The sequence below is a fragment of the Acomys russatus genome, chromosome 23 (assembly GCF_903995435.1).
Source record: "Acomys russatus chromosome 23, mAcoRus1.1, whole genome shotgun sequence".
Lineage (NCBI taxonomy): Eukaryota > Metazoa > Chordata > Mammalia > Rodentia > Muridae > Acomys > Acomys russatus.
In genome coordinates, this window is record NC_067159.1 from 39423723 (window position 1) to 39450854 (window position 27132).

At 44.7% G+C, this 27132-nt stretch overlaps 1 protein-coding gene across 1 annotated transcript; it reads left to right on the plus strand.

Moving 5' to 3' along the window:
- The first annotated feature begins 13469 nt into the window (after positions 1-13469).
- On the plus strand, positions 13470-26789 carry LOC127206433 (alcohol dehydrogenase 1B-like). Its single transcript, XM_051165720.1, has 7 exons — positions 13470-13478; positions 15660-15761; positions 17694-17832; positions 19602-19689; positions 19823-19997; positions 20636-20896; positions 26685-26789. Exons 3-7 carry the CDS (start codon positions 17694-17696, stop codon positions 26787-26789), a joined length of 768 nt encoding a protein of 255 aa, XP_051021677.1. The 5' UTR covers positions 13470-13478; positions 15660-15761.
- Positions 26790-27132: the final 343 nt, after the last annotated feature.

Here is a 27132-nt window from a genome sequence, read left to right on the forward strand (position 1 = left end):
CTATAATTGCTGGAGTTTTTGTTTGGTTTTTTTTTTTTCTTTCAATCTTCTGCCCAGATAATTGTCAAAATAATATGAACTGCTTCCAGATGTCTAAACCCTCAAGGGAAATTATCAAAAATAGTTTCTCCGTGTATCATATTACTATGAATCATAAAACCATTCTTCTAACTGGCTCATTTATGAAAACAAGATTAGCTAAAGCAGATACATGTATGTCATATGTTACATATATAGGTACATATTGGACATTTTCTCACAGGCCTTAAGAGCAAATGTGACGTCTTTTAGTCAAATGGATTTTTGGCTTGTAGTTTTATAAGACTGATACAAACAAACTTCCTGGAATCTCCCAGGGAGTCCTAATTCTGACATTTCCCCCAGGTTGGCTTATATTTGGATTTTTTGGTTGCTCCCTCCAACCCCAAAATGCCAGCCACTGCGTAGGTATCTTCTTTGCAAAAACTTTAAAACTCTCTGTAAAACCTCTGGCCAGCCCAAGAGAACAGACCAAAATGTGCCACCGCTGTGGATTTTTTTCCAGCAGTAGAGCCCCCCAGATGACCGCACAAGTCTTGCTGTCCACAAACACCACTCATGCGGTCAGAGCTTTCCAGCAGAAGACAACATAAGGTGAGGCTGGCGTCTGATGGGAAAGGTGAAACACAAAGCGGATAAGAAAGAAGAGGAAAGGAATGATGTAATTGTTAAAAGTGCTACTAATGTTCCTAAAGAGAAGCAAAGACGTTGTATGCAGCAAGAACGCAATGCCATTTTCTTAAAGCTCTTGGGAACTAAAAAAAAAAAAAAAAAAAAAAGTCTTAAAGGCAGGAATGAGAAGCTAGACATGCATCCATGATGGCAGACAGTGAGTTTAATCCTCACAATGTACCTTGCATCAACTTGATAGATGATTCCAAAGCAGGCCCTGGGGCTGGAGAAACTGGCAGTCACATCTGGAATGAGGAAAGGAATTCCAAGGAGGTGCGGCCAGGTCCAGGTGGGAGGTGTGGCCAGCGCAGAGAAACTGCTAGACTCTAGAGCAGCCCAAGGCTCACAGTAAAATTTACAGTGGCCATTTCAGCGGTTGCCTGTTTACCTACTGTGTCCTAAACATCCAGATGGCAATAAGGTTAATGCATCCTGAGGGAACTGTGCTACAAAACTGTAAAACAAAACAAAACAAAACAAAACAAAACAAAAACCAACCAAATTTCTGCAAAATGGAAACAACAGTAGAACCTGCCTCATAGTTTCATGAAATAACCAATATAAACCACCTAGAATACTTCCTGGCACACACTGATGAGGACAAGCCATCTGTTGTGGGAGCCCTGAGTGAGTGAAGTCCCGAGTCAGTGTCTACTGTTTGACACGAGCACAGCCTTACCAAGGGCCATGCACTTAGACCTGTGGGAAGATGGCAGAGCCCTCGGCCTGGGGTAAGCCTCAGAGGGATGGTAAAACCTTCCTCTGGCCCATCTGCAGATTTTAGCTGTATGTGCAGCAAGTGCCAACCGTAGCTTTCTCTGCCTGGGTGTTTATTCATTACATATAGACTTTCCCTGCGTAGACTGCTCCTACCCAGACTGTAAGCCTGTCTTCTTATTGATATGTCGGTACTAATCCTGCATTCTTGTTCAATCTTAAGTAACAAACACATGGGGTTGGGGATTTAGCTCAGTGGTAGAGCGCCTGCCTAGCAAGCACAAGGCCCTGGGTTCGGTCCTCAGCTCTGGAAAAACAAAACAAAACAAACCAAAAATAAACACATGGGGCTTCTGGGTTACAGCCAGTTCTTCATCAAAGAACACACTCCACCCAGCCCCAGCTTTCTAACTATGTGTATGTGTGTCATTTCTTTATCCCCTTGCTGTCCTCAGTCAAGTCAATCCCTGAGATGCGTCAGGAGCACAGCAATTGGTATCATTGTTGCGTCCGATTTCTGTTCCTATGGCAAATACCTAAGACAGTCAGCTGATAAACAGACAAGGTTGGTTTGGGGACACAATTAGAGAGGCTTCCGTCGCTGGCAGGGTTGGCCCCGTTACTTTGGGTGAGGCAGCCCACTACGGCTGAGAAAGTTTGGAGAAAGGAAGAATGGCTTGCGAAGTGGGTCCTCTAAAACCCTAGGCTCGAGGTTCCTGTCTTGAACATCGAAACTAGGGTGGATTTAAATAAGCCGGAAATAGAAAAGAGGAGAGAGAGCAAGATAAGCAAAGCACTGAGCAAGAACGGACTTGTTTTGAGGGGAACAGAGGAGTGGCCAGCATTGAACAAACAGGAGTACTGTACTAAAGGGGGGGGGGGCGGGAGAAAGCAAGTCTGCAACTCAGGATGAGCCCTCAGTGCCAGGACTCCGCCCCTCCCAAGAGGAAGGAAGTGCACTCTCAGGCACCTGCCAGCCTGCTGGGTGAGCGGCTTTCCACCCAGGTGTGATGCTCATTAACTACGGATGGACGTGGCATAACTGACCTATACACTTTTTGAGTTCTGAGCTATTCATCAAATGGCTCCTTTGCTAATTCTAGACCAAAACAGCCCTTGCGTTAACTGAATAGGCTCCATCTAAGTAAGTTTGCTGACTTAAGAGTGTGTTTTCTATGGGATAACAATTGAGATGTAATATGAATAAATTAATAAAATATATTTTTTAAAAGAGTGTGTTTTCTGAAGCTACTCGGTATGGATAAAGAAAAGATCATCCTGAGTGAGGTAACCCAGACCCAGAAAGACACGCATGGTATATACCCACTCATAAGTATATATTAGCCACAAAATACAGGGTAACCACACTGCAATACAGAGGCTGATGCGCCAACCAAGGACCTATGTATGATGTGGACCTAGACCCTCTCCTCAGATGTAGTAGATAGACAGCACAGTCTCTTTGTGGGTCCCACAATATGGGGAGTAGGGACTACTTCTGACATGGACGCTGTCCCACCCTCCGCTGCCACATTGATCACTTCCCCCTGGTGGGGCGGCCTTGCCAGGCGACAGAGGAAGAGGATACAGGTAGTACAGATGAGACTTGATAGGCTGAGTTAGGATGTTAGGGGAGGAGGGCTCCCCTTTCTGAGGACTAGAGGGGGGAGGGAGAGGGGGAAAGGAGGGAGGGTGGGATAGGGAAGTGATGAGAGAGGGGCTACAATCAGGATGTAAAGTGAACAAATTTAAAAAATTAAAAATTAAAAAAAGAAAAAGAAAAACCAAACACCTGTTTTCTGGAAGCCACACATATAGCTACACTGAACAAAAGGTGGTAGAATGACACAGCAAGGATTTTATTTTATTTTATTATTTTTAAAGATTTATTTATTACATAAACAGTGTTCTGCATCCATGTGTACCTGCACACCAGAAGAGGGCATCAGACCTCATTACAGATGGCTGTGAGCCACCATGTGGTTGCTGGGAATTGAACTCAGGCTCCCCTGAGTTCCAGACCCTCAGACATTTACACACGTGGCTGTCAGTTCACCTCGTCTCTAAGGTCACCAGCTTCATTTGGGGGTAAGGGGGTATGTGTGTGCATGCTTGTGTGGGTGTGTGAGTGTACACCGTGTCTAGGCCAGAGGACAACCTCAAGGGTCATTCTGTTCTGGGATTAGTGTGCCTTCCACTGAGAGACTGATTCAGGAGAAAGCTCCATAATACAGCATGCATCCATTTCCGGCTAATGCTCAAAGAGGAGCCAGCCATGAATAGAAGATCTTACCAACTTCCATATGCCATAGGCTTATGTGGTCCATAAACACTGTCATCCTTAAATCTCTTATGTCCTGGCACCAAGTTATACTTTGAACCATTTAAACAGACAGGAGACTGCAGGTCTGGCTACTTGGGCAGATGGGAGATTGACACAGCAAAGGCATTGCCAGGATTGCTTCTTAAGTACAGCAGTTGCGTTCTTTTTAATTAGTTATTACATGGGTACATCCTGCCCATGTGGCAGAATTCCTCATAAGAACACAGGGTACTTAGTGGCAGAGCAGGACTTAATGGTGGCTGTGACCCTGTGCTGACCCGTTGAGCTGCCCCTTGGAGGTAACCTCCTTGCTGTGGGAACAGGCCTAATAGCAGGTTGGAATTCAGGGCTGTCTCTTATGTTATGGGGATGGAGCCTAATTGGAGGTCAATTTTGGTAAACAAACACTAGCTTCCTACCAAACTACCTACCAAACTGTTCTCTCTGAACAGGCCTGGTTAGCAGACAACCTGTCTCTGGGGTATTTTGCGGGCAGGGCTCTCGTAGCTCAATTTTACTTTTTGTGATTTATTGGCTTAAGCAAAACTATTAGTAAATCACTTATAGCATCAATTCTACCACTTCCAGTTTCATCTACATCAGTTCTTCTAGAGCTGTCTGCCTTGTGTTTGGCCTGGAAGTCATCAAGTAAGTTAGCTGGCTAGCCGCTGTCTCCCTCCCAGCACTTGGATACAAGGATCTGCCACCAAGCCTGGCTTTTTAACAACCTGGGTTTGTGGGACCAAGCTCAGGCCCTCATGCTCTCACAGCAAGCACTTGGATACTGTAGCCTTCTCTCTGGCCCCAGCTTCATTTAAGAATAGTGACTGTGGCTAAAATGTACAGAGAGTTCCCCAGGATGGTGCCATGCCCTGTGGAGCACATTTATTCGCCCTGTTAATGTCCCCTCACCATAACAAATCCCAGAGATAACTGATAAGCAGAGCAAAGGTTGGTTTCAGCTATAGATGTAAACTGACATTTTGGCTATTTTATTGGGTGCTTTTTCTTAGCCCCCTACACCACCCCTATCCCTTCCAGTCCCCCACCATAGATAGGAGAGAAAGAAGGTTAGAGAGGAAAGGTGGCATTGAGTTCCATAGGGAAAATTTGATCTTCTTCATCATGATATCTCCAACCAGCAACCAGAAATCTAGCAAACAGCAGCAGGGGCAGCAGGGGCAGCAGGAGCAGCAGGAGCAGAAGGAGCAGAAGGAGCAGCAGGGGCAGCAAGAGCAGCAGGAAGGAGTAGCAGGAAGGATTAGCAGGAAGGAATAGCAGGAGCAGAAGGAGCAGAAGGAGCAGCAGGGGCAGAAGGAGCAGCAGGGGCAGCAGGAGCACCAGGGGCAGCAGGAGGAGCAGGAAGGAGGAGCAGGAAGGCATAGCAGGAAGGAATAGCAGGAGCAGCAGGAGCAGCAGGGGCAGCAGGGGCAGCAGGAAGGAGTAGCAGGAAGGAATAGCAGGAGCAGAAGGAGCAGCAGGGGCAAAAGGAGCACCGGGGCAGCAGGAGGAGCATGAAGGAGGAGCAGGAAGGCGTAGCAGGAAGGAATAGCAGGAGCAGAAGGAGCAGCAGGGGCAGCAGGGGCAGCAGGAGCAGCAGGGGCAGCAGGAGCAGCAGGAGCAGCAGGAGCAGCAGCTTCCATACTTCTCAGGGCTCTGGCATTTTATACCATCTGAAGAGTCCCCAGAATTCTAAACATAAACCATCCTCACCTGGCAAAATCACACCCCTACCAGAGCACAAGACAAATCATAGGCAGCAGCTGTGGACAACCTGAAGCAGCCTCATATCCCATACCTGGGCTTTAAAACAAAAAAAACACATTCACATAACATTTCTGTGTTTTTAAAGAAACCAAAATTCTCTCTACACGTGGCTCAGGATGTTTTAGACCAAAACTGATAGGTTCCATCAGTTGGTCCTGTGATGGGGCAATAGAGCAAGCTCAAGCTAATCAGCACTCAGAAGGAAAGGAAAAGTTAAGGCGAGTCCCACAACCCTTCACAAGGGCACACGCAGCCCCAGTCACTAGATCCTGCCTGTTAAGGTCTCCACCACTGCCTTGTGACATCAACGTGGAGACTAAGCAAGCACCTCCCGGTCCTTCACAGGCCATTCCAGATGGTAGAAGAAGATCCTGAAAGAAGCTGTGTGGGCCAAGCTTCAGTACATGAGGTAGAGTTGCAATGTGGCAGCTTCAAAGCCTAATTTACAATTTATCATGAGGATCTTTAGCCAAATAACCATTCCTTGCCCACCATGAAGTAGACACGTAAGCATCATCCTAAACAATAAAAGGCTTTAGAGGGTGTGATCAAAGCCCTCTTCTGTACCGATGTAAGGCTGAGAAGGCTGTCAAATGACATCTGAGGCCCGGTTGCCTGGAGCGACCTGCTTCTCTGCCGAACCCACCAAGGTTATTTTCTTCCTTTCTTTATTTAAAAAAAATATTCTCTCATATATTACACTCAATCAAAGTTTCCCTCCTTCCTCTTTCCCTAGCCCCTCCCCCCCCCACATCTCCCTTCTCCCCACCCCCACTGCCTCCCCTCAGAAAAAAAAAGTAGGCCTCCCAGGATCATCAACCAAACAGAGCCTCACAAGCTACAATAAGACCAGGCACCTATCATCAATCACTTCAAGACTGGACGAGGCAACCCAGTAGGTGGAAAAGGGCCCCACAGGGAGGCAAAAGAGTCAGAGGTGGCCCTGACTTCCACAAGAACTCCACGATAGTCAGCTATAACACGGGCAGAAGGAGACCATGTGCTTTACTAGGCAAGGCCTCCAGCAGAGGGAGTGGGATACCAAACCAGGCACAAAATCTTGTCCTGCCTGCAGAGTGTGCCAGGCCTAGGGCCTGGGGAGAGACGCCATCCAGGAGCTAATGGGAGCAGATGCGGGGTATTTTCAAGTTGCCTTGATTTGTGACTTTGTTCTGCTGCCGCAAACCTCACAGAACTCCTTCTATGGAGGTCTCTGCAACCTGAGGTAACCTAGCTTCGTGTTTTTCATATTTGGCTCCAGAATAAACTTTCATCTTCCCTTTGAGGTGGACACTATGTTACTATGACAACAAGAGTCAAATGCTTTCAGGAGGGACAGTTCCTTGAAGTGGTTCTTTTATTCATCCCCTGTCTTACAGGTAGAACTAAACTGAAGAGAAGAGAAAAGCAGTTTGTTTTTTTTTAAATCTGTTAATTACAAACCCAGTTAGTTTGTCTGATCCCGTGGCTGGGCCTTACCCGTGGTGCCTGACTGCTTTCTGGCAGGGCCAGGGCCACACTTCTTTCTTATCACTGTCACCTCTGGACCCACATTTGTGCCAGGCACAGGAGATGTTTTGTCCATCTTTGGCAATTCAGGCAGCAAGATGGCAGGGTGCGAGCACTTTTGCTGCCACCGACTGGCTGTCAGCTTCCCTGCTGTGGAGCGGGGGAAAACGCCACCACAAAGCCCCATGCCTGAGGCTGATCCGCCTAGTTGCCTTTGGCATGCATGGTATGGACTCAAAGTTGGCATTTAATGCAAACAAAAGAGAACAGCTCTGAACTGAGTGGCCTGAAGGATGACCATAAAGTCCGAAAGAAGGAAATGAGGCTCTTTATTGGGAAATATTTACCCTAATGTGCCCATATGTGACCTGAAGCTGGCTGCTGCAAACAGTGCCAACGTTCCAACTACTAAGCAGGCTTTTCTAGGAGACGTGGCACCGACTGGCACACACTGTTGTCGTTCAAGGGCTCCAGAGTGCAGACTGCAAACTGGGTTATCTTTCTGCTGTGCAACCTCCAGGAATGTGGAGAGGGCAGAAATCACAGGCTGACTCCAGTGGAACCAGCTTATCTACAGTGAGAGTAGACTGTATAAAGACTCTGTTGAGTTACAGAATGGTTCGCTGTGTGTTAGATTAGGAATGATAAAACAAGTGCTGACTAGTGGAAGAAATGGTTCAAAATATGCACCGTGTAAATCTGTGAAAATAATTTTACTGAGATCTTATTCCAAAGCAAATATTTTTGGAGTAACATGTTTTGTTTTAGGAGTATCTAATCATGAAATTATCTTTATATGAAGAAGGTAAAATCTGTAAGGACTATTCTTTGAGATCTTGAAAATACAAATTGAGCCAGGCAGTGGTGGCGCACGCCTTTAATGCCAGTACTCGGGAGGCAAAGGCAGGCGATCTCTGTGAGTTCAAGGCCAGCCTGGTCTACATGAGAGAGTCCAGGACAGCCAAGGCTACACAGAGAAACCCTGTGCAGCCAAACTAAAACAAACTGGAAAAAAAAAGAAAAGGAAAAAAGAAAAGAAAAGAAAGGAAGAAAGTGTTAATTGACAAATGGTTTTATGTGAGTATTTAAAATTCAGCAACATTGAATAGATTCTCTGAAGTATCTTACAAAGCCCATCAGGCCAAATATTAGAAATGTCATAAAGATACAAGGTAAATACTGTAAGCTATGTGTGAAAATTCTTTTTACACATTTTACAATACCATGCAGGAATTTTCCCAGAGCTTTCATGTATAGCAGAGTCCTTGTCCTAAAAGGGCACTTGTAATCCTTATACCCAATGGTTACTAGTGAGATTTTTGCACTAAAAACACATATTGTACTTTGATTGTATTTACTTATGAACAAACTACTTGCGCACATATGCTCAATGCACAAACATGGTTTTTGCTGCACTCCGAAGGCCTCCCAGCATTTCCCAGCTAGTTAACTTGTTTTGCACAAGGGAAGGGCAACTAACTCAAGGGCCCCAGAAAAGATCCTGAGGCACAGCAGGGTGGATAGGAGCAGGTAAACTGAGAGTTGCCCTCAGCTGTCCTTTCCAACTCTCCTTGTGTAAACACTAATAGGGAATTCTGAATGAACAGCATACAGAAGAATTAAATGCCTCAAATCTAGACTAAGAAGCCATCACCTGGGAACTCAGAAGGAAAGGGAGGACGGCGAGAGATGGTGTGGTGGAGAGACCAGATGCTGAAGGCAGGGCTCAGGCGACCGACCCTGTCTACCAGCGATGGCACACATCACAAACTTACGTCTAAGCCACACCCCATGGAGTTGGCACAAGGGCCAACTTAAACTACTGACTGAAGCATACAGAGCTGGCACATAGGAAAGACTGGTGAGCATGGGCTGTTAGCACTGTAGCCATTCTGTAGCTTCCAGGAGGCATTTAAGGACACCTTTGGATAAAAGAAGGAGTAAAAGCTTGGAAGATGTAGCCCAGCTTCATCTGGACTATATTTCAGAATCATCACTATGGGAACACTCCCTTACCCTGGATCTCTCTGTCTTTGTACCTGTAAGGCCTAGGATTGCTTTTATTACTTTCAAAACATGACGGGAATAACTCTTAGAGGTTGCATTATGAATAAATTGACAAAATAAATTTGATTCCTTCAGATACTTTTTGGCATATTGAGTGTACGTCTGGCAGCAGTTTTGTGACTATGAACCACAGAGTGACATGAGTGAACATGCCACTCAAGTTCAAAGCATCCGAGACAAATTAAGTGCTAAAAAAAAAAATCACTATTAAAGTTCCCACAGGAGAGATTCAAACCTGGTACAGACTCAGGCAGAAAGAAGCACCAGTGGGGCAGGGAAAATAAGCAAAGAAATTATAAAATGTGGGGACTGAGCGTGGATCGCAAGCACTGGAGGCAGAAGTGCAGTGGTTGGAGTTCAGCCTGTCCTTCAGGTAGAGCTCATTTCAGTACCCAACGTTTTGTGGAAACGGCAGCTAGAGTAGAAACATAAGCCAACTACAACACACAGAGGACACCTCAGGTCAGCGGGTGGATTTCCGTGATTGAATCACGGTGACTTTGGGAGGAGAAGGAGACACACGGATGTCTAATACATCTCTGCCCCCTCGCTAATGTGCAGCAGGTAGGAGGGTAGGAGGGGGAGAAGAGCCTGTGACATGCTGCGTAGGCTGTTCCCATCCAGATCAAGGCAAAACAAAAACAAAAAAAACACTATTTTTACTCTAAGCAAGCTTGTCACATGGATTTTATTATCATAGTGGGAAGTTGGTTAAAACAAGGAGAAATTTAGAGTATATAAACACACCTTGTATGTTTTATCAACAGGTAGGGAAGATAAAGCTATAGTGACACAGAACTATGGTTAGGCAACAGCTTCTAGGATTGCACTAAAAAATTCTAGGATACACATCTTTAAATAAAAATTAAAATAGCTTTAAATTCAATTTAATCTTAGCATCTTATTTATGTGCCTTTTAGTACTTCTTTTTGCACAAAATACTTAGTTGTTGCTCTAAGCCAGTGATTATTTTGCCTCATATCAATTAAACATTGTATTATTTTCCAAGAATTATACAAAAGTTGCCTCTACAAACACATCTCCTGACTTGGCCCCCCTCTACAAGTTGGCACATTATCTTCTTTAAAAGGTTCAGAGTAATCTGGTATGGCCTCATCTAGAGGCACACTGTGCTCTGGAATGATGTCATCTAGAGGCACACTGTGCTCTGGAATGATGTCATCTGGAGGCACACTCTGATCTGGAATAGTGTCATCTGGAGGCACACTGTGATCTGGAATGATGTCATCTAGAGGCACACTGTGCTCTGGAATGATGTCATCTAGAGGCACACTGTGCTCTGGAATGATGTCATCTGGAGGCACACTGTGCTCTGGAATGATGTCATCTGGAGGCACACTGTGATCTGGAATGTCCCCATCTAGAGACACACTGTGATCTGGAATGATGTCATCTGGAGGCACACTGTGATCTGGAATGGTGCCATCTGGAGGCACACTGTGATCTGGAATGACCTCATCTAATTGCATCTGCAAAGGAAAGGTAGCATTTTGAAGCAAAGTTTAGGCTTCATTTTTCTTTTGTGAGTGAGAATTAACAGTGGAATCATTTGTCCTAGAGCTTTTCCTACCCACTCTCACTTCTCAGGGGTATCTGCATGTCTGCCACAATGGTTGTCAAATTCTTACCCAACCCCACAGATTTTCTAAACCTAATTGGAGTAAGAAGAACACCTTGCCATGTGTGGTGGTGCACTCCTATAATCCCAGCAGAGGCAGAGGCAGGCAGATCTCTGTGTGTTTGAGGCCAGTCTGGTCTACAACACGAGTGCAGGGCAGAGAGAAGAGAGCCTTCTTTGCATTTTGTGGACTTAAGAGGAAAGAGGTAAGAACTCTGTGGTTGAAGTTGTTAAACTTAAGAATCAAGTGTTTTCTTCATGGCCATATTTCCTACCACAGAGCAAAAGCAAGTCAGTAGTGAGAAAAAAAATGCAATGAATGTTCTGAGAGACATGGCAACGGTGATGACGGTGATGATGCACATTTACATAGAGGCCTACTATGTTCAAGGCAGGATTCTGATTATCTGTGTATGCTAACTGGCTTAGTGCTTGTAAGGAAAGCTATGAGGTGAGTGCTGAGATAACATCATCCCTTTATTGAGAGGAGACATGATTCATCAAGAGGTTGCAGTTCTTAAGTCTCAGTAAGTAGGAGATGAAGGTAAAATGTGGACACAGGTCTGCTAGCGCTGGTGTTGCCCTCTTGTCTACCCTCTCTATCTTCCTGCCTCACGTCAGAGAGGGCAAGCCCTGTGGAAACTGAGCAGATTTCAGGTTCAACTCCCAGCTGCCCTTGTGACTTTTTCTTTCACGTTCACTCCTTCCAAGACAAACATTTTGCCTTTTCCATATGCTGATGGCTGCCAAATTTGTATAACCTGGGGACAACTTGCCTAACACAGAAGCTGAGTCCCAGAAATGGCATGGCTCATTGGCATCCATCAAATACGGAGCATACTGAGTGGGGAGGGTGGGGCCTGTCAGGAGTCCACCGTGAAAACCACCACACCTGGTATCATCTTCTTAGGATTCTGAATCCCATGCCCAGTCAAGCTCTAAATTTCTTGGTAGAAAAAAGAAAAAGAAGAAGAAAAGAGTAAAAGTTTTCCATGTGGGGCTGGAGAGACAGCTCAATGGTTAAGAGCACTCGTTGCTTTCCCAGAGGAATAGGTTTCTATTCCAGCATCCACATGGTGGCTCTTAACCATCTGTAACAACAGTGCTCAGGGATCTGGTACCTTCTTCTGGCCTCCAAGTGTACTAGGTGTGCTCCTGCTGCACAGACATGCATAACACCTATACATATAAAGTTTATTTATTTTTTTAAGGCTCCAGGTTCTATGAGAAAACCCAATGAGGCCTCTATAGGGTGAAAAGTTCACATCTGGGCATCGCCTTAAGGCACGGCCTTTCCTCCTAGGCTGCTGTCTGTCACATGAAATTTTGCTGAACATGGGCAACATGTAGATTCAAAGAGTAGGAACATGGATGCAGAAACTATGAGAATTGGGACACTATAGCACGATGCCATTTAATGTATAGATGTCAATTCCTCATCCCTAAAACCCCCTTCTTGGACCATCTCTGGGTACATAAAGGTGATGCTTCCCTGTTTAAAGCGCACTCCTCAGGATGACTGCCTAAGAGCATTCTTTCAGTCAGGTTTTATGTAGGTAAATTAGGTCTCTCTACCCTAATCCCAGTTCTGATCCAGGAGGAAAAAGCAGGTCCCCCAAATGCCCTGAGAGTCTTTCTGAATTGTCAGAAAACACAAAGCCGTGCAAGTGAAATATAACTATCTGACTGGAATGCAAAGATTCATCTGTTGCCAGGCCAGGCTGTCTCTGCACCCAGAGCCCAGCGACTGCAGTCCTCTGTCCCCAGTCACTGTCTCATGCCGGCTCAGGCAAAAGCTATGCACCCTGGGGATGACAGGCCCTGGGTAGTAGAAGAGAAATGACTACAGGGGTCTCATCACAGAAGGTCCCGACGCATGCTGGGCAGATGGGACTACCAGATGTGAATTAGAGGCAGACACAGCAGACAGCCAGAGTTTACAGCAGCGGGGGTGGGGGGGGGGGGGGGGGGGGGGGACCTGAATACTCGCTCTTCTGTTTTGTGTTCACTCATTCAGCAGAAGGAGAAACCAGATTCACGAATTCGAGCATCTTCCTCCTCCCGTTGTCAGCGTGACCTCTTCGTTTTGATTAACCGTGATTGGCTCAGCTCCGTTTTGAACACACACACCCAATCCTTGCTCTTACACGGGTTCTACCACCGCGGCCGCATTCTTACCTGTGTGAGATTCTTTCACAACGCCTTACTTCATCTTTACCGTGTCTCGTTTTCACAACGCGTTTCTCAGGCATTTGGGTTATAATTTATGTGACAGCTTGGACGTTTCCATTCCTCTGTTACTGGCAACCCGGGCTGAACCCTGTCTTTACTGTTCATTTGGCAATATCACCTATGTAATTGCTCCTCCAGAAGCTCTGTTGGCTAATTAGCAACACTGCCTGGCCTGCGCTTCTCTGTTTTTCCACAGTACCTCTTGGCCTTTCACCTCCCTCCTCTTCAAGCTGATTCCCTCCCAGTCAGCACGTTGGCTGTCAATCTCTTCCCTCATTACCCTTTTCTACTATTTTGCGTTCCTTTCATTCCTTCATTTACACATTTTTTCAACCAGCCGCCCCTTCCCGTAGCCTCCAGCTTGACAGTGTAATTACTTTTTATGGCTTTCAGTTCCAGGAACCCTAGAAATGCTTTGACCAGGGTGCCATGCTTCAGAATCAAAGTTTATTTTTTGAACCAAAGGACAGAAATGAAAGCAGGAAAGTCACCATGGAGGACAGCTTGGGAAAGGTAAGTGTGTGTCTTCCTGGTGGCCCTACGTGTCTCCTTCACTGCAATCAGTTTAGATTCCACGTCTTCCCTATCAGACTATTAACAAATTTTAATGACAATAACACTCGAAGTTTCCCAAGATGCGGAAAGTCTCCCACGACTGCCTGGAGAATGGGTTTCTGACACGTTTACAAGGGATAAATTGCTAACACTGTAGCAGAAGCTTTAAAATCCGCCTGTTCCCTCATCCGGAAGCTTACGAAGCTGACATGCTATCTTTTGTGCTATAGAGGCACCTTGATCTGAAAATTGGCCCCAGTGAAAGAGCCCCACATGTTCTCGGGGACATTGACAGCATCACGGTAAAGAGGGGACCGATGGAAGCAATGTCTGAGGAAGATTAGGAAATTGCAGTACAATGTATCAGTCATTGAGTCTTAAGTGGTCAGTAAATATCACCTGGAAATTACACATCATGCTCCACGGAACATCAAACTGTGACCCAGGCTGCTCCGTGTGGTCAGATGAGCACACAGTGCATGCATAGAGTCTTGACTGAAGAACTTGCCCTATGCTGTTAGCAGTGGTCAGAGCTGGATGACAGCGTTCCCCTGCTTGCTTTCCTTACATTGCTCTGTGTGTAACTTAATGTCTTGCATTATCTTGCTTTTGAAGTAAGGAATTTTTCCCCCTAAAAGTTATCCTTTACAAAAGTTTTGAGGGAAAGAAAATTACCTTAATTATGTTGTTCTCCTACAGAAGTGGTGTTTTCTATGCCTGTAGTTTGAAAATTCTTGTGACATGTGTCATTTTTAAATATAGGATAAAATCCTATATTATCTCTTTCACTGAAGCCCAAAGTCCTTGAAGTCATACCTACAAATGGAACACATTTCAAGTTATCCAAACTAGTGTCACCGGGCACTAAATCTAAAGGTAAAGCCAGTCCATTCTTTGAGGAAGAAGCTGCTGCCATAATACACAGAAAGATACTCAGAAAAGCCTAGAAAGATAAGAATTTGGTTTTTTAATTTCTTATTTATTGCAGTGCTGATGTAAGTAGAAAAGATAGAAGTGAGCAGTGACGACACCACCCTGGGACAAGGCATTTAGACCCAAGCCTTACATTATACAATGAAATAATCTTCAATTAAATGGGTTAGGTGCTTAAAAGTCAAACTGAAAAGGGTTTCAAAGAAAGGAAAAGAAACACTTGTTACTACACAGAGAAATTTCAGACCGTAGAGGTGGGATAAATTACAAAGGAGGAGACTTTTATAAACAAACATATCAAAACATGCATTATTCCATAAAAAATTAATATATTTTAAAAAGCAGAGGAAAAACTTGTAAGAGGAGCTGACAGACAGCAAGTTACTGCTCTGATGTTCAAAGGATTCATTTGCATTAACAAAAGAACCAAGATGCCAATAGATCTGCAAATACGTGAGCAAGATGTCTACAACTCCTATAACCACTGAGCAAATACTAATGAAGATGGTGGGGTTTTTCTGTTTGTGCAATATTTTGTTTAATGATACAGTCAATGCTAAGTAAAATGAAATAAATGATAGCATAGACTATTTATATTCAGGGAGTGAGTCAAGTGATTTTATCTTTCTGTAAAGAGATTTGGAAGTCAACCTAAGGAAACAAACCAACCCAGAGGAAAAAAATGATGAACAAATGTGTTTATCATAGCACTGCCACCCTCCCCCCCCCCCCGTAAGAGAAAAACAGTAGAAACACTCCCACATCTGGGAAGTTATTAAGAAAATTCGAATATGCCCAAATAAACAGTCATTTCAAACTATGACTATGAATTTTTTCAAAGTCAAGAGAAATTCTTGTGAACATGTCAGTGGTAATGGTTCAATAAATAGTGACTGTTTTAGAAGAAGACAAGGAAGAAGGAGGAAGAGGAGGAGAAAAAGAAGGTGGCAGTGGCAAAAATCTTATAAGGAATGATTTATCTATCTTTAAATTATTAAAAATTTGTAAATAAAAATATTTTTGAAAGATTGGAAGGAAATTTGTCAAATTAGCAGCAGCTTACACTTAAAGTGCAGGTGACTTATTTATATATTATTTATTTTTGGCTTTTTCCCTGTGACTTTCATATTTTTACAAATAATAGCAAGCCTGACCCGAAAAGAATGAGATGTATTGGTAAATGCCACTTTATTTTGTGTCTATTAGACAATCACATGTCGGGCAGCCATTGCCTGGGCAGCCAATTCTCCTCCTTCAATTGAGGAAGTGCAAGTTGAGCCACCAAAGCCTAGAGAAGTTTGCATTAGGGTGAGTTTAAGTCGGCCAGCCTTCACTTTGGAAGACAAAAGGAAATGATGCTACACTTAAAAAAAAAAAAAAACAGAAGTTGGGGCTGGAGAGATGGCTCAGCAGGTAGGAGCACTGGCTGCTCCTCCAGAGGACCCAGGTTCTGTTCCCAGCACCCAGAAATAGCTCACAGCCACTTGTAACTCCAGCTCCAAGTGATCAAATGAACTCTCTGGCTTCCACAGACACCGTAGCGCATGGTACACAGACAACAGTGCAGACAAAACACATATACACATAAAATTAAAAAAATCTTTTTTAAGAATATATGTAAGCCTAGACATGTGAAAATGAAATAAGCACGTGTTTGCATTTTCCTCTCTCTACTTTCCTTAGCAAAAGGAAAGGATTTTCAACTGGGTACATAATTTTAGTGACTATTTAGTGATGGCTGCTTGCTTGGGACAGAACCTCACGATATATATAGCTCAGGTTGTCCTCAAACTTACGACCCATGGCCCAGTTCCCGAGTGCTGAGAAGATAAGCATGTGCCGCCATGGCAGAGGATATAGTCCTTTTTTACAAAATAGATCTACTTACTAGTTTATTGTTTACCTGTTTATTAGACTTGAAATTATGTACATGTATGCATGTCTATGTGCAGGCAAGTACACATATTCATACTAACTGTAAGTATTGGCAGACATGTTACCTATGACCATTGTGTTTTATTCATTGTAATTTTATGCAGTCCAAAAGGCTTTAAGTGTCATAGTTTTGTTTCTTTTTTTCATTTCTGAGAGACTGGAGCATGCATGTGTCCCCACATCCTATGATGTAAAAGATTAGGGCAGTGCACATGCAGTGACTAAGAGACTAATTACTGCTGCTCCATTGATTTATGCTCATGCATTGACACATTGTATTAGCCTCTGAAAACCCATCTGGAAAGTAGCACTGAATCAAACTCCATCTTCCCGGAATGAACAGCAAGGACTCTAAGATGGATGGTTTCCAAAACGTAACACATACTGCACGGAGCTTAAACAACATCTAGAAAAACACAGACTCATCCAAAGTCCCTTGCCAGTTTCCAATCAAATGCTCAACCAGTTACCTCAAATTTCACGAAACTATTAAGTATTAAAGATTGGGGACATACTGACTAGACTTTAACAGCCTGTGGTGTTAGTTTTCTGACACCATAACTAGATGCCTAAGACAATGATCTTAGAATGAGAAAGATTCATTCTGGGGTATGATTTGAAGGTGTTCAGCAGGACCTGTTAGTCCTCACTGTGATGAGAGGCAGAGCTCTCTCAGCAGAAGTGCTCAGCTAGCAAACCCACTCATGTCACAGACACAGAGCAAAGGGACAAGTCTCTTCAGAGGCATTCTCCCAACTGTCCAACAGTCCCTAGGCCTCAGTGCATAAGAGCCCTAGCATCTCAGAACACCTGGGCCAGACCTCTGTGTAGCCTTGGCTGGCCTGGACTCTCTTTGTAGACCAGGTTGGCCTCAAACTCACAGAGACCCACCTACCTCTGCTTCCCAGAGTGCTGGGATCACAGACGTGCGCCATTGCACTGGCTGATGGGAAGTTTCATAGCACATGATTTGTTTCAACATGGAGGACATGACAGAGAACGTGGAAGGATCGTGTTCTCTACACTAAGAGCTGCCAAGTCACAGCAGAGACAGCCTGTTACCGCTGTCACAGCGAGAGCGACAGGGGGGCATGGCAGGGTCCCCTCAGGTGGTGGGATCTGGCCTTTTAAAGGAGGCTCTCTCTTTTAGGTGCAGGTTTTTGTTTTAACATTTGAGTGCTGTTTTAGAAAGCAAGGGAGATCATTCATACCAAAGGAAACAAAACTGAACACTGGGTCTCAAAAGACGGAGGAAAAAAAAAAATCATAAACCAGTTGTCTTTTGGTCACTTCATTTCTAAGCAGATGATGTCTTCAGGGATCTGTGGTTCTGACGACCATGTGCTGAAAGGAGAACTCTCGATGAACTTTCCTTTAATTCCGGGTCATGAAGGAGCAGGAATTGTGGAGAGTGTTGGTGATGGAGTTAACTCCATGAAACCAGGTAGACTATGGGAAACAAAATGCTTTCAGAAGAGCCTATCAGGCACTGCTGATACACAGAGGGGCACTGCCTGCATTCTTAGCATGTTCGGCAGAAAAACAAATTGGGTTTGTCTCCAGAGTCTTCTGGTTAATAAGATATCTTGTTATCAGGTGAATCCAGGAATACAAAGAGTCACACCTCTGTCACCACTTTTCTGGCAAACAGAGGGTATGGAGAACAGTTCCCGAGTCTCTACCCACAGCCAGATAAAGGTTGATATAAGAGCAAAAAACCTCTAAGCTGGTTGAAAGGTCCTTAAGCTTAAGAACTACTTCTATGTTTGATCCCCCAGAATGTTTTAGAATAGTGTCCACTCCAAAGTTGGGGTGTCTGACAAATGAATGTTTTAACCAACTAGAACGTACCTGCTTGAAAGGTACATGACAGGACAACAAACCTTCCTCCGTTGCATCCTGAAGGCTCTTGACATTATTATCCTTATATGCCTCAAAGGACCGCAGCAAGTGAGCAATCACTCATAGATTATGGTGATTTAGAAGACCCATAGCTTAGGGCCAGCAGCATACAGAGAACGAATGTAAAAAAAAAAAAAAAAAAAAAAAAAGTGCATAGCGAGGCCATCAGTGGCTATCAAGAGCCTTCATAAAATGAATGGGGATTATACGATGCATACTGTGGATCAAGGAAGAAGCTCAAAGCAAAGGGCTGAACGTTCATCTCCCAGAATACAGTAGGAGTAAGAGAGCTTACAGCCTACCTCCTCTTTAGCTAGAGACTTCTCATGGGAATCTTGTGGGAAGCAATAAGAAGCATTTGAGGGGAAAGAGTAGTTAGAACTTTTTCCAGATCTGAGATCTGCTACCTAGAAACTTGTAGCGCTAATAGAGGTAAACTCTGCTTTCTCTAAATGTAAAGATGATCTCTAATGCCATCTTAAGGAGTTTTCCTATATGGTAACCATCCGTGAGGGCCAGTACAGAGGCAACACTGTAGACCCTGGCTGTGTCTTCCAGAGTCTGTGATGAGTGAGTAGGTCATTCGTTTTCCCATGCCACTCAGTCGGCCACTCTAAACCTCAGGGATGCGAGCTGATCCAAGACCCAGACTTTAGCCATCTCCTCTCCCAAGCTCTGTGGCTTTACAGCTAAGGAGAGTATGAGAGTCAGCACCTTTTTCTCGGAAGTAGGCACAGCTTATAATTCATTACAAGTAACCTAGTGCCAAAGGCCTGTTGAATGTCAGGGTGGAGTGGGCCTGGAAGACTCCAAGAAAGTTCTGATACGTGGGCTGCCGTAAACAGGCTACAGCCAGCAAGGGATTGAGTTGTTGGTGGTGATGGTGGTGGGGTTGTTTTGGTTTTTTGTTGTTGTTGTTGTTGTTGTTGGTTTTTGTTTTTGGGGGGTTTTTGTTTTGTTTTGTTTGCAGGGGCAAGAGGGATTGAGTTTTTAAAATGGAAAGCAACAGAAGTAGACCAGATGAGTCTGAGGCACCTTCCTGGTTCTCTTGTTCTTTTTTTCTAAGTAGAGAAAATCAGTCCTACAAGTATGTATCCAGCAGACAATACTCCCTGCCCTTTACCATTTGCTTGAATGAGGAGGATCTGAAACCAGGTAAAACAACCGTATATGCTTTAAAATAACCCTGGGTGTCACATTGCCACCATCTGTCCATAGCATGTTTAAAAGACAGCTGGGAGGATTTTATTGCATTTTTATTCCATGAATAATTTCAAATTTATTGATTTACCATTTTCTTCCTCTGTACAGGAGATAAAGCCCTCACGCTCATCGTTCCACAGGGTAGAGAATGTGACTCCTGCTTGCACCCCAAAGGAAACTTCTGTGTCAAGCAAGAGTTAGTAGACTTGTCCCTTGCCCTTTCATCATGTCGCTCACATTGTGTGTGCCTCACGGTGACTGCTTCTCTCCTTTCAGCTCCTTATGTCTGTGCCTGCATGTGGGTGTCTGTGTGCATCACTATGGGACAGCGTTCTTCCTTGTTCTGGGACGACGCTGGACGGGACCTGTAGATTTTCCTGCCGGGGACAGAAGGTTTACCATTCCTTCCGCACAAGCACATTCTCCGAGGACACTGTCGTGCCCGAGATCGCAGTGGTGAAAATTGATGCTGCAGCCCCTATGGATAAAGTTAAGTCAGCCAAGGTGAGCCAGTTATTTGTTATTAGTTCACAAAGTGGCCCCAAAACATCATTGCTGCCAACGGTGTCCTGAGATGACGGCCTGGCCCTAACCAAGGTCGGATTCTTACCAGCTAAACAGAAAGAGTCTTATCTGGTGAACAGAAACCCAAACTTGGCGTCCATCAGCAACGTCATGATGCAGGTTTCTGTTCATCAGCAAAGCAGCTACTTCCCTTCTCCACCCCCAATAGTAACGCCTGAATCATTTCAAAGTCCCCAAACTTCTGGCCCCCACCCACCTTCCCTGGCTACCTGCCCCCCCAAAAAACTAACGAGGCTTTCCCCACCAAGCTGTAGTCCTTTGCTCTCTGAGGCAGTCCCATCAGCGTGTCCCCCAATAGACGTCTTCCTACCCATGGAGTGGTCTAGTGCAGTGTTTTGACTGCACCTCAATTACATTTGTGTTATTTGCAATATATTTGGTGTGTGTGTGTGTATGTGTGTGTGTGTGTTTGCCTGGAGGAATCAAAACTAGGCTGAAGCTGTCCAATGATCAAAGTAGTATACCTACGTTTCAAAAACCTTCTTTACCTGCTGTTATTTTTTTAACTGCTTGTGCCCAGATTTGAAAACTAATATAAGCACACTTTATGACTATAGGTCACCCCTGGCTCCACCTGTGTGGTTTTTGGACTCGGAGGGGTCGGCTCTGTCATTGTCATGGGATGCAAAGCCTCTGGTGCTTCTAGAATCATTGGGGTTGACGTCAATGAGCAGAAGTTTCCTCGGGCAAGAGCCTTGGGCATCACTGACTGCCTCAACCCTACCAAGCTCAAGAAGCCTGTCCATGAGGTGGTGATGGGAATGACAGGTGTTGGAGCTGACTTTGCCTTTGAGGCCATTGGATTGGTTGATACTATGGTGTGTTTACTGGGCACAGTGGGGTGTGTGCATAATTATATGTATTTGCATAATTATAATTTTAGGCCTGTGTGCTCTAAATGAAAAAAAAACGGCATAAAAATTCACTCCACGGCCTTATTTTATTATGCAAAACAATATGTGCGAAAAGATATAAAGATATTGTATATAAAATTTAAGCATGCAAGGAGCCATGAGATCAGGGATTCAGATTTCTGAGTTCTAGTTATTAATACCTAAATAAGAACATTATTGAACTCACATAAATTTATCTGTGTTCTCTAAATGAACTTACTGTTTGACAAATTCTATGACTGCTAGGTGCCATCCTCCCAGGTCACACAGTTAGAGAGGAGAGTACATACACTCTTTACACTGAAATATGTGGCTAATTCCCTGGCCAAAGGCAGAAGGATGTAGGTGACAGAAAAGAGAGAAAGAAAGCAGAGTTAAGCAGACAAGTAGATAAGAAACAATGTGCCTATGGACCATTGAAGAATTCATTTTTTAATGAAACTTCCCCAAATTACACCTAGATTGACTACATTCTGTCCTCTTTTGTTTTAGTAGAAATGAATTCAATATTCAGAACAACCCTGCAAGGAAACTGAGAGAACAGTGCCTTGGCTGCCTTGGGCTGTCAAAGAAACCGATTTCATCTGATGACTTCTCCAAAACTAAAAGTATAGTGTGGAGAGATATGCGCCAATCTGCCTCTGTCATCTCCACCAATTTTCTACCTAACAACACACTACCGGGCCAGGAAAACATCACGTCACTCCCTAGAGGCTCACACTGGGTGGATCCCGACTTCTCAAGTAACTTCATATCCACCCAGGGACACAAGAACATTGGGTGTCTTTGAGAGCCAGGGAGCCTTTCTCAGTCCTTAGGGAGCTTTGCTTGGGGGCCTAGGGCCCCTGAAAAGTCGATGGCCACCAAAGCCACCCCAATCTAGTGGCTTTTAGAGTCTTGTCTCTCGAAATCAAAGAATGAAATTCGTGGATGTCAGAAGGTAAGTTTTAGGAAGGGGGGGGGGCAGTATTTTATTACCTAATGCTGAAGGAAAATAAAGGAAGGAAGAAAGGAAGGAAGGCAGGAAGGAAGGCAGCAAGGAAGGAAGGCAGGAAGGAAGGAAGGAAGGCAGGAAGGAAGGAAGGAAGGAAGGGAAGGAAGGAAGGGAAGGAAGGAAGGAAGGAAGGAAGGAAGAACTCCCAGAAGTGGAATACCATTGAGGGTCACTGCTGTGATATTAATAAGGCTTTTCTGGGTAGAGGATGGAAGAGGGGGAGATAAGCTGATTCTAGGTGTCCAGATGCCTCCGTTACAGTCATACCCTCAGTGTGGTCCCCAGGACACTTCTTCAGAAGCAAAGAGATACGGAACAGACAGACATCATCAGCCTCTGGCAGGGCAGAAGCAGAGAAACATCTCTGGCCTTTTTCAAGGAGCAGGCTGCTGGCATACCCAAGCACAATTTTTACTTTCAGCCAAGAAGGAAAAGCATCCAGTTTCTTTTTTTATTATTATTTAATTTATTCAGATTACAACTCAATTGTTATCCCGTCACTTGTATCCTCTCGTTCCTCCCTCCCTTCTGCTTTCACCCTATTCCCCTCCCCTAGGTCTATGACCGAAGAGGATCTCCTCCCCCACTTTATGGTCATAGGCTATCAAGTCTCATCTTGGTAGCCTGTTTATTCTTTCTTTGAGTGCCACCAGGCCTCCCTACCGAGGGGAGGTGGTCAAATATGGGGCACCAGAGTTCACGTCAGAATCCATCCCTGCTCTCCACATAACTGTGGAGAATGTCCTGTCCATTGGGTAGATCAGAGTAGGGGTTCGATGTTTACTATTTGTATTGACTTTGGTTAGTACAATAGTTTGAGCAGACCCCCCCCCCCCGGGCCCTGATCCACCCATCACGATGTTCTTCTTGTAGGTTTCTAAGATCCTCTGGATCCTTCTATTTCCCCATCTCCTATATTTCTCTTACCTAAGATATCTTTTACCCTAAAAACGTCTGGGCAATGTCTACCTGTCTCCTGTCCCCATCGCTTCCCACTCTGAAGAGATAAACCTAACTGCTACTAGGAAGTGAGAGGAAATCAGTCTGGTTTCCACAGTTCAGGTGGGGTTGCTGGGTGTGACTATTGGCATACGCCTCTAGGGTTAAAGGATGTAGAAAAGTGTTTGGCTCCTGAATCTATGTTGGGAGAAGCAATAAAGTAAAGGGAATGTGAGGATGCAGAGAGGTTCGTGTGGTCCCCGTTCTTGTACATTTCCAGGAATTAGAGGGTGACTAATGGAACCCACAGAGACAGAGTCAGAAGACTGTGGGTCCATCTGAGCATGCAGTAATTGGAAATAAGAGGCTATGAAGTTAACAGCACTAAGTACACAAGGTCCAAGGATGAACAGAGTGACTATTAAGATTATGATAGACCTCCTTCCACCATAAAGACCCAACTCACTCTCAGAGAACACACACACACACACACACACACACATACACACACATACACACCCCACACACACACCAGCATTCACAATTAATAATAGCAGTCCAAGTGTCCCCCTGGGCTGCTGTTGGAGTATTTCAAACCATGCTTGTTTGGATGATTGTCTTTCTTATCATCTGAATTTCAGAATTGATTAGCGATGACTGGGGGACACTGTAAGGGGGGAAAGAAACTTAATTCACCAAAGTGTATTTTGTGTAATGTAGCTGGGATGCTTAAATATGGCCTTTTATGTAGGTGGTAGGGGTGTGGTAGGACAACCCAATGCCAAATGCCAGTAAAGATCATGAGTCCAACTCAGTGGGAAATAATTACTTGCATAAAGAATTAAAGAATCCATACAAGTGGCAACAAATCTTTTTCTTCTTCTGGAATGGAGGGAAGTAATTAAGGCAAGAGAATGGGGCAGAAGACTGAGGTCCAGAGACCCTTACACACCAAAGCTGGGAAACTGGCCAATAAGAAATGCTTCTTTGCAAAGAGGCATGCTGAAAATCACCAGCTAAGGCTGAGACAACCTGGCTGGAGCACAGCACACAAGTGCTTCAGATTATTGACCTGGCGCTCCTTGCATTAAAATTCACATCCTCGGGAGGAGATTTAAATGCTAATGAGGAATGAGTTGCAAGATGCCACACATAGAACTACGCGTGATGAAAGCCCAGCTATGCAAATAAGCCATAAAGTCTGTACTGTGTGGCATTTGTGCAGCAGAGTGCTGCTTTTTTGCTCTGGCCCCTTCCTCCTCTAGAAATGTCTGGGTTCCTAAGAAGCTTCTGGTCTGCTTCTATCCTCAGGTCTCTGCTCACTTCCTCATTCTGAGACACAAGAACATGAAATACCTTTGGTGGTGAGCACAGAACCCCCGATAGCTTCTCACATTGGCTGGTGAACCAGACAGGAGGCTAGTATTTATGTTTCTAATCTTGTGTAAGCTTTCTAGTCATTCTGGGATGCCTGAGGGTAGCTATTCCAAACTGTGAATGAAGTCAGGCTACATCCTGTTAGGGGAATAGCGCTTGAAGACTCTGGTGACCAGATAATCCAGTCTTGACCCAAGATCAGATAATGAACCAGATGCAAGGAACACTTACTCATAAAAAACAAAACAAACAAGAAAACCCACAAGGTGAAATCACACCCATGCACATGCCACAGCAGGTCCTCAAAGACAACTCATGGATGCTCATGAGGATGGCAGGCTTGGGCAGAGAGAAGAATGAGGTTATCTGGGTTCTCACTGTTGTTCAGAGGCCAAGGGCTCAGGCCTCAGCCTCTGAGTAGTACAGCAACAGACAAACCAGGTGTCACTTGTCACACAGCGGTCTGGATGACTCTGGGCCTCAGGAGTCATGCCACAGCCCGAGGGTTGAGGCAGTCGCAGCCACTGGCCATCCTCCGCCTTCTCCAAGCGCTCCCTTGACTGTAGAGATTCATTCAACACCCCCCATTTTCAACACCCCTCCTTGACTTTTCCTGGAGACCTCCCTCCCCACCATTTTGTGTGCCTTCACTTCCTTTAGAGTTGTTGTGTCCTTTCTGCTCGTTCAGTAGGCAGCATTTCACTCCCAAGGATGTACATCGAGTCTGTCAGTTAGCACGACATTTCTTCCAACATGAGAAAAAGAAAACAACCTGACCACTTGTTCTTTTACCAGAGGCCTTCCACAGTGAACAGGAAATAATCTCTGAGATGCCTACGGGAGGGATTTGTTTCCCAGCCTCAGGAAAGCTATCGTGGGACATAGTTCCTAGAGAAACGGCACCAGTGTGTCTCACCCTCCTGTAGGTTGTGCTCAGTTCTCCAGAGACATCTGTAGCCTGGTGGACTTGGGGAACACCCTAGCATACCAGATCTTCTGGGGGCCTCTGTACATTGATGAGAGGGTTGTCTTCTGAACCTCAGATGGCCTCGGGTTCCTGTCAGTCCCCCAGGAACCTCAGTCAATGACTCCCTGTTAGCAGTGTGACCACAGGGACTAGAATGTGTTTGATCTGGAGCAAAGGGCACTAATGCTGTAATCCCATTCTGCACCAACATGTGCTAGGGAGTCAAAGGACAGAAAAACGTATATTTGGTCTTGCCTATCCACTACTCTAAGGAAAAGTGAAATATGGGAGGAAGCTCAGAGACATACAAGTTGATAATTTATCCACAACTCTACGATTTGCCGAGAGCACAGACCCTTTTAGAATAGGAGCTTGGGATTACAACATCCCAATAGGAGCCCAATGATGCAACCTTATGATCGAGAGCCACCCGAGACAAAATCAAAACAGTTACATAAGAAAGGGGAGAAACCCTGCCCCATTTCTCAATAGGCCAGTTAAGCCAATATCTCAGCTGGGACCACTTGGGCATTTAGCTCTCAAACAGTGAAAGAAGAGAGTCTGAACAGCAAGCACATCCATTCATATGTGTGTGTGTGCGTGTGTATGTGTGTGTGTATGTGCGTGAGTGTGTGTGTGTGTGTGTGTGTGTGTGTGTGTGTGTGTGTGTGTGTGTGTTGCTTTTCACTAGGGGCATTCTTACATCTCAAAGACACCCAAATACAAACTTCTATTTTCTCTTTGATAGATGCAATTTTTAAAATTTGGAATTATGTTTTACCTATTGCAATACAAACTTCATATTTAAGATGCTTTTAAACATAGAATGGATTTACATGCTTTTCAACAGAACAAAGCAGACTTTCTTATCTAATATAATTGTGTCATGTGTGAGAAACAAGTAGCTCCTAATTAGCCACTCCTTGAGGAGAAAGCAGCTCGGAATCTCTTGAGAGTTTGTAGACAGGCAATGCTGCCACAGCACCTGGCATTAGACCCTCTCCCACACTGTCTCATTACTATATTGTGAAATGGGAATCCACCCCCAACTTCTTTCAAGGTCAAACTTTGAACTTCGCAAGAAGAACCCTCTCTTGGCCCAACTTCCTGTAATATTCTTAGGTAATTATTTTTATTGGCATCCTTAACTCCTACAAATTACAATTAAAGCTGTGGTAAAATGAATTATAACTGTGTGAAATGTACTGGGTTTTCTTTTTTTCTCTATGTAAGTTTCTCCACCCAGCGCAGTGCCCCACAAGTTGCAAGCACCTGTTAACATGCTTCTTGTTTTTCTTTTTCTCTTTTTATTGAAATTAGATTCTTCTTTCATATACCCAGACCACAGTTTCCCCTCCCTCCACTGCTCCCAGATCCCCACTCCCACCCCAGCCGCTTTTCACCGCCAGATCTGCTCTCTCTTCTTTTCCCTTCAGAAAGGAGCAGGTCTCCAAGACACGACAGCCAAACACAACAAAACAAGATACAGTAAGATAAGGCAAAAAGCCCTCATACCAGACCTGTACCCGGCAACCCAGTGAGAGAAAATTAGTCCCAAGAGTAGGAAAAAAGAATCAGATAAAATACCTACTCCCACAGTTAGGAGTCCCTCAAAAAACACCAAGCTAACAGTCAGCATCACATATACTCAGAGGACCTAGTGCAGACCCATGCAAGCCCCATACATGCCACATCTGTCTCTGTGAGCTCGTATGTGTCCTGGTGTCTCCCATTCTCTCTGACTCCTACAGTCTTTTCTCTCCCTCCTCTGTAGGATTCCTCGATCTCCAAGGGGAGAGACCTGATAGAGACCTCCAGTGTAGACTCCCTCCACTCCTCTCTGAATGATGTCTGGCTGTGGGTCTCTGCATTGGCTCTCATCTG

Bases quoted from the DNA above. Each gene is read 5' to 3' on its own strand.
- LOC127206433 (XM_051165720.1), top strand. From the start codon at position 17,694: ATGATGTCTTCAGGGATCTGTGGTTCTGACGACCATGTGCTGAAAGGA. The intron at 17,833-19,601 runs GTAGACTATGGG...TCCTCTGTACAG, and splicing joins AGTTAACTCCATGAAACCAG to GAGATAAAGCCCTCACGCTC. The intron at 19,998-20,635 runs GTGAGCCAGTTA...TTATGACTATAG, and splicing joins ATAAAGTTAAGTCAGCCAAG to GTCACCCCTGGCTCCACCTG.